This window comes from Diabrotica undecimpunctata, chromosome 2 (genome assembly GCF_040954645.1).
Source record: "Diabrotica undecimpunctata isolate CICGRU chromosome 2, icDiaUnde3, whole genome shotgun sequence".
NCBI lineage: Eukaryota > Metazoa > Arthropoda > Insecta > Coleoptera > Chrysomelidae > Diabrotica > Diabrotica undecimpunctata.
In genome coordinates, this window is record NC_092804.1 from 155,235,782 (window position 1) to 155,247,853 (window position 12,072).

The window sequence follows — 12,072 nt, forward strand, 5'->3', positions numbered from 1 at the left end:
AGGGAATGTTTCAAAACCATTTAAAACCAACAGAGGACTGCTCCAGGGAGATGCGCTATCATGCACGCTGTTCAACCTATCGTTAAAAAAAGTTATGAGAGATTGGGAATAAACTTAAAAGGTACGATATATACCCGTAGTATACAAATAATGGCATACGCTGATGATATCGTCATAATTGGAAGAACCCAAAATGAAGCAGTGAAGGCTTTCACACGTATCAAAAATGCCGCAGAAAACATCGGACTTCTGATTAACATCCAGAAAACTAAATATATGCCGGCCATATCAAGAATTCAACAAAATAACTTAGAGGTGCAACACGAAACGATAGAAATGGTAGAAGAATTCTGCTACTTAGGATCACTGGTAGACTACAAAAATAACACATCCAACGAGATAAAAAAAGAATATGCGTGGCTAACCGCTGTTGTTTTGGCCTGGACCCTCAACTAAGAGCGAGAATTATGTCAATCGCAACAAAGTGCAAACTTTATAAAACAATAATACGCCCAGTGCTCACATACGGATCGGAAACATGGGCAATGACGACCGAGATGAAGAGTTACTACGAGTCTTTGAAAGAAAAGTATTGAGGACTATATATGGCGGAGTAAACGAACAGGGTCTGTGGAAAAGGCGATATAACTTTGAACTCTATAGACTTTTTGGTGATGCAGGTATTGTGAAGACCATCAAAATAAACCGCCTAAGGTGGGTGGGCCACGTTATGCGGATGGATGATAGTTATCCCACTAAAATAACTATGATAAACAGGCCGGTCGGAAGGAGAAGAAGGGGGCGACCTAAACTCAGATATCTGGACGATGTACAGGAAGATCTGAGGGAGATTGGAGTGAGGGGCTGGAGAAGACAGACACTCGATAGGAAAGGATGGAAGAATGTTTTGAAGCAGGCCAAGGCTCACGAAGGGCTGTAGCGCCAACTGATGCTAATGAAACCAACAATATATGCGTATGCATCAGTTGTATGGTGATCAAAGGTGCAGCAAAAAAGTGCTATCCTCAAACTAAGTAGTGCAAATACTTGCTTGCCTCGTAATCACAGGAGCTGTGAGGAGCACAACAGCGGCAGCTATGAAAGCCCTAGTGGACCTCCCTTCTCTACATATAGTTATAAAAGAGGATGCAAAAATGGGATATTATGAACTGCAAGAAAACCTGAGCAACTTACCAGTTAGAACAGGATACAGTAATAATATAGATGAAATTGGACATACCGAATGTATGATGATTTCTGGCCATATAGCATCCAAATATGGGTCTAAAGTACCTTTCCAAGCGGACATCAGCCCACGTGCGGACTGAGGAAGAGGAAACACGCGACCCAGACTGCAGGAATAGACCTGGTACTCCCAAGGGTCTAAAACTGCAGATTCGGTAGTGGTAGAAATTTAAACAATTTTAATAAACTTTATATCTCTGCATTTCAGGCAGATATTTTTGTAATCTTGCAGTTTACAAGACAAATTAACATGAGGGCTTTTGAAATAAAGGAGATCAATATGTACATGGCTAAGCACTCATAAACCCAAAAGTGGACACTAGACTAAAGTGTGAATGCCGAGAGGAACTTGACAGATCGGCGAAACATAACAGTATCTTACTGGTCTGGGTTGTAGGTCCCGAAGAATATACGGCAATGAAAGAGCTGATGCATTTGCCAGAGGAGCATCGGCTACAAAATAGGTCGCTGCAGAGGCAGCCGCTAGAGTGCCAAAAAGCATCGTCTGCAACCGGTAAACATCCTGGATTCGATTGCACGAATATGTGCTACTAGATCTGAAGCACTGCAGAAAACAAGCACAAATCAGCCCAGTCATAATAGGCTTCCTTAATCGACAATGTTTTGTAACGAAATAAGCTGTAGACTCTGTAGCTGATAACCTGAAACAGTTAACTATATACTGGATGACTGAGAGGTGTTAGGTCATGAATGACAAACACTTTTTGGGGACGATAAAGTGGCTCCAAAAATTTATGGTACCTATCCAATTGACTTGCATAAGCTGGTATAGTGTTCCATAATCCTGGAATTGTTATCATGAATAATATGAAAAAGTACAGTAATCCATCTGGTTGAAGTACTAGTTAGTAACAGACGGCTTCATTATAAAAAAATAAATAAATAGTATATTACAACTGGAAACATTTTAATAAGGTACTGTTTTAGTAAATTTTCGAAAAATCAATTTTTTAACATTTTAAGATTCATTTTATGTTTAAAAATTACTGCAGTAAGCAATTCTAAAAACTAAAGAAATTTTAAGCCAATCCCGAGACATAACACATTTACTGTAGCGCGCTCTCAGCTAGGCGATTTTTTCCTTTTATTCCGATATACTCTGTACGAGTACTAGAAACCAATTCGCTAAGAATTTTGTCTTAGTTGAGAAGATATGTTGTAGAATGCAATTTTTAGATTTCCCATGTCTCTAATAACATCTTTATCAACGTCTGTTTTGCCTTGCAATTCTTAAAAGGCACAGATTAAAGCAAAAATTTGAATTTGGTTTCGAGAATTAGTTTACGGATTTTAATATCAGATGTCGCTATTTGCATCTATACAAAGCCATGTTAGACTTGCTTTCTAAGACAGAAAAGATTTATTTTCACGTTAGTTCAGAGCGACTGTGAATAGCCGTCTCTGAAGAGCTCTTTTGCACAGACGCACTGTACGTAAAATCAAATCTTAACTGTATTTTTTCCTTGAATTAAAAATATTTGCGGCTACTTTTTAACTGACAACCTATTATCAATGTGTTCTAATTGTGTCTAATTTTAAATGTATGTAGTGAGTTTGAATAACTACGTTATGAACGTATTGATCCTGCAGTAAAATTTTAGGCTATAATCTAGGAGGTGATAGGGGTTAAACTGTGATAAAATCTTAAATTATAAGGTTGAGGGTAAGTAGAATCTAAATCTAAATTTTAATGCAATTCGGTGGTGACACTGAAAATTATAGGGTATCGTCAAAATAACACATTCTCCATCTGTTATATAGCTTTTCTTTTTACAATATAAAAAGCCTTCACAGGAGCATATTGAACACCACCTGCTAAAAATCTAAAAACTTACGCTTGCTGTGGTAGACAAAAGAACTGAGCCACGAAAATCATTTGAATGATAGAGTAAAAAGATAAAACCTTAAATTCCAGTTATTTTTGAGGTATTTTGCAATCAGTTTCACTCTTTAATAAAAGCACGTAATTTTTCATAATAAACGTTTTAATAATAGTTTCGATAACGATTTAGCCAAAATTGATTGCAATGAAAACTACATTTTTAACTACTGTTGACATTTCGATTTCTACTCCGGAAATCGTTTTCAAAAAATATTATTTTAAAAATTCTGCCAAAAGTGTAACAAACAAGTTAGGCTTGTTATTGTTTCAAAACTAACAGTTGACTTGCTTGGCTTCGATTTTGTAGGCAGTAGCCATACTTTTAAATGAAAATTAAAATTGTGGCGTTTGTGCCCTCAAGATATGAAATTCTAATTATTTTTTGAATTCTGTATTATTTTTGTAATGTGAGTTTGTGTATTTTAGACTTTATGTGATAAGAAAACTTTTTTAGTACCTTTTTAGTTAAAGTTTATTTTACTGTAGTTAATATTTTAGTAGTAGTAGTTTATTACACCAAATCATTCTACTATACCCAAAAATAAACGAATAATTAAAAAATACAAGGGTATCATCATCATAAGTGGCTCGACAATCCGTTGTGGATCTTGGCCTGCTCACAAAGAAGTCGCAACTTCTGTCGATTTCTGGCAGCTTCCAACCGTCTTAGAATCCTTAGGTCTTCTTCCACATTATCAACATATCTCCTTCGTGATCGTCCTCTACTTCTTGTACACTCTGGTTTGAAAAATGTTGATCTCTTCGTGTATTTGTGATCTGACATCTTAGTAATGTGTCCAACGTAACTAATTCTCTGTACTTTAATGAATTTTACAATATCTGGATCGGTGTATAACTGATGTTGTTCAAAGTTGTATCTTCGATAGTTCATTTACGGCCTCAAAAATCTTTCTAAGAATGTGAAATATCAAGAAGACTTTCATTTTAAGATAAGGTCCATGTTTCAGCCTCATATATGAAAACCGGTCTTATTAAGATCTTGTATATATTGAGCTTTACTGCACGTTTTATATTTTTATTTCTTAAATGTTTCTGGATACCGTGAACAGTTCTATTTGCTAATGCTATGCGTATTTTTACTTCGTCGCTTGTCGTGTTTGTAGCGTTTATTAACAATCCAAGATATGTAAATTTTTTGACTTGCTCTAAGGTGTGGTTGTAAATTTGAATTCTCTGTTGAATAATTTGGGGTTTTTTTGGAAACCAACATATATTTGCTTTTTTCCTCGTTTACACGTCCAAATTCACTTGCCGCGTCCACAAGCCTTGTAAAACACTGCACCATGTCTCTCATACTGCTGCCCACTATAACTGTATCGTCAGCGAATGCGAGAATTTGCGTCGATCTATTAAAAATAATTTTATTCATTCTAATATTTAATTGTCTTATTGCCTTTTTCAGGGCAACATTAAAGAGGAAACATGCCAGCGTGTTCCCATGTCTTAGACCATTGTTAATATCAAAGAACGTAGAGTTTTCTCCTCCAATTCTAACGCAAGAGCCTACGTTTTGCATTGTTAGTTGGGTCAACTCAACTAACATGGGTGGGATCCCAAAGTCTATCATTGCATTATATAATACAGTTCTTTCCACACTGTCATAGACTGCTTTGAAGTCGACGAAGAGATGGTGTGTATCTATGTTATATTCTAGTGACTTTTCTAGAATTTGCCTATGTGCTTGAATTTGATGAGTAGTTGACTTTCCAGCGTTAAATCTGCATTGATATTGATTAACAATATCCTTTGTAAAATGTTTAAGTCTTTCAAACAATACATTACCGATGATTTTATAAGCAGATGCTAACAGAGTAATGCCTCTATAGTTCTTACACTCCAGTTAATCACCCTTTTTATGCAACGGACATATTATTTCCTTTAGCCACTGTTCTGGTACCAATTCATTCTGGTACCACATAAGTGCTATTAGTTTATGGATTGCTGCAAAAAGTTGATCACCACCTATTCCGAACAGATTTCATCGAGTCCTGGGACCTTATTGTTTTTTAGTTTTAGGATGGCATAAGACAGTTCTTATCTTGTTGGGTCTTCACTGTGTAGTTGACGTTGTAGATTTTGTTGATTGTCTATGTTGTAACCTTCTTCAGTATCGTTTATATTTAGATGTTCGCTTAAATATTGTTCCCATTTGATGTGTTAATTTTATCATGTATTCACCGTTAGTGTCTTTTTCAAATTTTTAATCGTGATTTAAATTCTCGAGGCTATTATTTAAGGATTTGTAGTATTTCCTTGTTTCATTTTTATCGAATAAACTTTGTAACTCATTGAGAGTGTTCTGTTCGTATTCCCTCTTCTTACTTCTTCTAAGACGTCTATTCCCTTCTTTTTTTCTCCGAGTGCAACCTGCGTGAATGGTTTTTTGATATGCTGCGTTCTTTCTATTTGCGGCCATTTCGCACTCATAATCAAACCAATGATTTCTTTTTTCTGACAAGGGCATAGTTTTTAAAAATAATAATAAAAGTTTTTTTATTGTTTTTTTTTTACCTTAGGACTGACTTTATCTCATCATTTATAATTGTATTTTTTTTATTTATCGCGTCTTTTTTTTTACTTTTTATATTCTATTTTAGTATTTATATACAACAATTTTTTTTTTTAAATCTCGAGGCTACTTTTTGCTTATCGCTCTTCTTTAAACGTTACAATTTACGACACTTATTCCGTCGCCGAATTGAACTTCGTTATCTTTTAAAATATATTAGCTGAAAATTTATTCTGGCACATTTATGTTAGATATCTAATAGCGCTCGATTGCTTGAGAAAACTTTTGAAATTTATTGGCACGAAGAAAACTTAAAAATAACAGCCGGAAATACGACTAGATGTTTTATACATAAAGTTTGAAAACTGCATTTAGGAAATCTCAAGTCAATGTTTCAATAAATCTTTAAATTCAGTTGTCAGATGAGGAAAATACCAATGTCTATTTTTATTACTTCTCGTACCGATTTTATAATTAAGGGATCGTTTAAATATTAAGTAATATAAGTATTTAATAATAACGTATTAAATTAAAACATAAAATGTTTTATAAATCTACCAGTATGAGTAGTATGCAGATCACGACATTGTTTTATTGACCAGACAACACAATTGCAATCGCTGTGTCCACCTCTATATTCATTTCATAGATAAAATTACACCTAGATTGGTAACAGGGATAGCCAAGGTTAAATCACGTTAGGATTTAGCTCCCATTCGTTTGGCGGCGCTGCTAGTCTAGTTCCTGCGCGGAGGGAGTGTGCTGTGGTCAATTCAAAGTTGAGTTTAGACAAATAGGGCGCCATATTTGTATTTGTTTTATTTCTTATAATTTATTTTATTATTTAAAATTTTCTATATAAGTAGTGCAAAAGGATACAATTTTAGAGGATTTTTTTATTATGGCATCGAACACATTATATGGAATACCAATGGAAATACGAAGAAATAAACAAAGAAGAAGATATTGTGTTCCAGATTGCATGGATACTACTAGCAAGCATTACCGTTTTCCAAGTCCACGAAATTATATGGATATGTTTGATAAATGGGTGAGTGCTGTTAAGAGCCCTAAATTGTAAATTTATGCGACTAAAATTGTAGTAAAATGCCTTTTGCAGAATTAGGCTTTTATTCACTTAATACTTGACATAAGAATGACAAAACAATTATTTAAATACTGACCAGTTGTTTTCACAACATTAAGAAAACTAAATTATACTACACTTGTCTTGTATTATTAATATTTCTTGTAAAATATATAACATTTCTTGTGTAACATTTTTATAAATAAAGATTTTATTTTATATTTTATTCTTTAATTTTTTTAATCACTTTGACATTTTAATGTAATGGAAAATAAATATAATCTCAACATAACAAGAAAACCCAAAAAGTATACGAAAAATATTTATTATCGTATATGATAAGGATTTTTCTTGTTATTTTAGGATTATTTCGATTTTCCTTTACTTTAAAATGAGTTCACAATCCTAGGCAATATTACTAAACTTTTGAATTTAGCGCCATGTATATATAGTTACGCTCCCGGTCACTAGGTAATGCGCCAATCATTGTTTTATTCCATCGAGTATCGAGAATCTATGGAGAAGCTATGAGCATATTAACGTGTGTATTAAAAACGGCGTAGGTAGGCGTGGCTAACGATGATACCAATATGGCAGTGGGATCATGGCCAGACTCAATAATATTAAAACTACTATAAAAATATGACTAGTTATTCAGAAGATTTAATCATAATCTAAAAAAGTGCAATACATTTTTAATAAACTATGATTTATTTATCCCGCAGTAAACACTAAAAACACGATATATTATACATAAAGATAAATTAATACAGTCAAATACTATTAATTTATTCTCTGAATTACGGGCCATTACTTTGTTTACATATTTGTATACTAACCTGTGGAACGTTATTCCTGAAGATTTTTTTCTGCTACTGCAACTACGTTGAGGACAAGAAACCATTATTATGCACTATCACAATATATTATTACAGTTTCTATAAAAGTATTATAAAACTAAAAATATTCGAAAAACAACAAACGTAAACAAACTTATACGAACATAGATTCTAACTCGATGTTTTATTTGTTAACACGGAAGTTTTAATGCTAGATGGTAGTGTGCTATGATTTATTTCACAGTAGGTACGGATTGTCGTAATTGTCACATTGACATTAAAAATTTCAAACGAAGTTCTGAAAGAATAAACAAATAATTAATAAAATGTTTATTACATTGTACACCGTCCAAGAAAAACTGCAACTTGTAACATGATACTTTCAGGGTCATTCGATACGCGAAGTAATTGATTTATTTATTGTTGCCTTCGAAAATAGACCTCCACCAAGTGTTACAACCGTTAAAAAGACCATTAAACATTTTCAAACTTCGGGATGTGTAAACAGTTGTAAAAAGTCTCATGAAGGTAACGAGTCACGTGTTAGACCTGTCGATGAGGAGCTTTAAAACAGGGATATCGATATTTGTGCTTTTGTGGAAGCTAGTGAACCCTGCAATAGTGTACAAATTACTAGGGAAGTTAACGTGAATGCTCGAACTGTCCAGCGAGTTCTCAAAAGGAATAGGTATCACTGTTTTAAGATACAACTAACACAAGAACTGTTTCCGGAAGAGAACTTCAGGCGGATGAAGTTTTGTAAAATTATGTTAGATAAACAGAATTAAAATATACACTTTTTAAAAAATATTTTATTTTCTGACGAATCTTCATTTTTATTACAGAAAAAACACAATTCATCCGTTGCAAGGTATTATTTTTGGAAAAATAAGCACCTCAGTGTTGCAGTGCGAACGTAGCGCATTCGCAAAAGTTAAATGTTTGGACTGGGATGTTAGGAGTCCATTTTTTGGAAAATAAACGGGCCAAAATATTTACAACTTTTACAGAATGAGATCAATCTGGCAGATCGACGCCTTCCCGTTAATTTTCAGAAGGTTTATTTCAAACAAGATGGGTGTTCGGCTCACAACTCTAGAGCAACTATTGACTTTCTCAATCAAATGTTTCCTGATCGACTGATAAATACACGTGGTACAATTAAATGGCCCGCAAGATCCTGTGACTTAGCGCATAACGATTTCTTTTTTTGGAGTTTGCTCAAAGAAAACATAGTTTTATTGTTCTTCTGTATTTAAAAGTACAAACGATTCTTATTCCGTTTTTTTTTTCTCTTATTTCTTGTTTTATTTTTATAAGCTTTGTCCATAAAATTTGTACAATTTTCAGTGACAATAAAGCACATTACTTATTTATTTGTATTGCTATTAAGGCCAAACAATAACCAAAAAATTAGTTTTAGAGCATTATAATAAATATACTCTAGAGATGGGATTGCAGTAAATCTTAATTCCTATGGTCAACAAAACAATGTCGTTATCTGTATGTCTTTTAGATGGATTATATGCCTTCTAATAATTAGGTAGCGCCTAAAGATGCAACTCTCAAGTCAGCCCAAAACTGGCACCGAGCATTGGCAGTTAGCTATTTCAAGAATAAACAAAAATAACTGATATTGAAAATAGTGTGACTATAACTCAGATCACAAAAGGCTAAGCAGTCCAGGGAATTAAGTATTTACTTCGTGATTGCCAGATATTTGACGAGTTTTTTCGTTAATATATACCATATAATATAGTATTTAATATATAGTATTAAAAAAAATTGGATTTATTGTTTTTAATAAATCATCTCTTCCTTTGTGGCCGGAGTTAATGTTTTCTTTTTAATACTGATTTTTTTGGTTGATTTATGAACCAGTACACATAATAAGAGATATTTTTATAGAAAAAAAAAAAATTTTATTTAGTTTTTTGAAAAACATGTGGTTCCATTAAGTGACCACTAGGAAACTAGACCAAAATCAGAATCAATTCTTTTGGTGAAATTTATAAAAACAATTGTTTTTTTCACTTAAACAGAGTCCAACACGACATGTAGAACAATGCCACCTAGAACGATGTGGTTGCGCATGCGATCTGCAATGGGCACAACGAACCTTATTTCCGTGGATTGGAAGATGGGCACATTTATCATATTTTATTTCAGGGGGAACTATAGTCTTAAATTTTTTTGGTACACCTTGAGAACTTTTTTTGCCCTTTTTATCTGGATCTGGTTGTGCTCCAATTAATCCCAACGCTACAGCCAATCTAAAGTCTTTCAGAGAAAAACTTGTTACGTTTTCTGCCCGGTCTCTATATAAAATATAACTATTTACTACAGATAGATCCAGAAAATGCCAAAACAACCTATGCCACCATTTCTTAGACTTGCGATTTATTTTGTATAAAGAAATATACATATCTGACTGGTCGACATACCCCATATGCTTGTGATAGTCTTTGACTATTTGAAGACAAGCAATGTCTTGAGAGGTACCATCTTTGTTTTTTCTTGAAACAGTTTGGATATCATTTGGGTTGTGGAAGTTACTGAGAAATAGAACTGGCTTGCTGTCCATCTACTTTAGATATACTAGACCTTCTTCAGCGATCCTCCATTCTGAAGTTCCTCTTGTCATTTTTGTTTTATCGTTGACTAAATTTGTTGGCTGATTCTTACGTTTCTTTCTCATAGTTCTACATGAGTAAATGCCATCTTTTAAAAGGTCACTGGCTAACTGGATAGAATTAAAAAAATTATCAAAATATATTTTGTGATGCTTGCCTACAAGTAGACAAGTTAAATCTTTTACTACTCTGGAACCTAAACCTTCTTCGCCAGAGCCAACTTTTTCAGTATAAATCTGGAACTGCGATACAAACCCAACACTATCTGCTCGTATCCAAATTTATACCCCCTTTTTATTGGCTTGAGAGGCATATATTGACGAAAACCTATTCTCCCTTTATATTTGACCATCGATTCATCGATACTTTGATTTTCAACAGATTTATAGCAGTTTGCAAAAGTATGTGTTAGCCTGTCAATCATTGGTCGTAACTTGTATAGTTTATCATAGCCCTCGTCACCTTTCTGGGGTTGTACTGTATTATCGTTCATGTGCAAATTTCCCAACATCCATAAAAATCGATCCCTGGACATGACCGATGATATAAAGTGATCCCTTACCTGAAATTTAGATGACCAATAGTCTTTATAACTAGGCTTCTTCGTAAGTCCTATCATCAAATTTATTCTAAGGAAACTGTGGCGCACCCAGGGGGGGGGGGGTTTTGGGGGTTAAAACCCCCCCCCCCCCCCCCCCCAGGGCATATAAAGTAAACAATATATAAAGAATAGTAGAAAAATGTAACTTGTCTTTCACACACAATACAAAAAATCCAAAACGCTGATTGAATAATTAAATTACCACTTTAAATATGTAGAACACAATAATTATTATATAAATACGCAATAATTAATAATATTTTTCGTTATATTTAGATATAGATACCTAATATTAGGATTATAAAAAATTAGACAGAACGAGTCTGTTGCGAGTAGCATGCGCCTACAGGACTGTATCTGCGGCGGCCTTGTGGACTATCACGGGTTGTGTTCCTCTGCATGTGTTAGAGCAGTAGAAAAGAAAAGAGACATGTCTATCGGAGAAGAAAGCATTTGACAACAGCTATAAAAAAAAAGAAAGGGAAAGATCAATGGAAAAATGGCAAGAAAAGTGGAACAACAAGGAAGATGTTGCTCAGTGGACAAAGATGCTGATCCCGAGCCTAAGGGACTGGGTAGATTGTCTGTTTTAGGGCGTATCTTCATAGGTTCAGAAAGACAGATGCAGATAAATGCCTATACTGCGAATATTCCTACACTGTTACTCACACAATGCTAAAGTGTAATAGATGTACAGTGGAGAGAAACAGAATTTATAAAGAAATAGGTATGAACCCTGTGACTGTAAGAGAGATGATCGTGAAGATGACGGGAAATACAGAGGGATGTAATAGTGTTCACAATTACATCCGAGCAGTCATTAAAAAGAAAGAAGAAGAAGAGAAACACCAACCGAGATAACGACAGAGATAAGATCTAATTACTATTTTAATGGGAATAGGTCGCAATTGAAGGTTAAAATAAGTTTATTGACGTTTGAATTTTTGATCTTTGATCTTGCACTGATAATTTGTTTATACTCCAACACTTAATAGAAAAAGGAATAGCGGTTGGTACAGAAGTACATCTAGCCTTCATCGACCTAGAAAAGGCGTATAATACAGTTCCAAGACTTAAATTGTGGCAAGCTTAACAACAACTCGACATTAGTCCATACCTTTTAGGAATAATCACAAAGTATACAGGGATAACACTACTTACCTAAAAATCGGATATAGACTATCAGAGCCAATAAAAGAAACTAAAGGACTAAAACAAGGATGCAGTATGTCAC

General features: G+C 34.0%; 2 protein-coding genes across 2 annotated transcripts in view; both read left to right on the forward strand.

Annotated features, from left to right (window-relative positions):
• The window catches only part of LOC140435099 (tachykinin-like peptides receptor 86C), a 951,389-nt gene that overhangs the window by 560,214 nt on the left and 379,103 nt on the right, over window positions 1–12,072 (forward strand). The gene's annotated exons all lie outside the window — the stretch shown is intronic.
• The window catches only part of LOC140433090 (uncharacterized), a 51,822-nt gene that overhangs the window by 16,535 nt on the left and 23,215 nt on the right, over window positions 1–12,072 (forward strand). Inside the window, exon 2 of the mRNA XM_072521148.1 lies at window positions 6,566–6,756. Coding sequence (XP_072377249.1) covers window positions 6,566–6,756 — 191 coding nt within the window. The remainder of the gene's footprint in view (window positions 1–6,565; window positions 6,757–12,072) is intronic.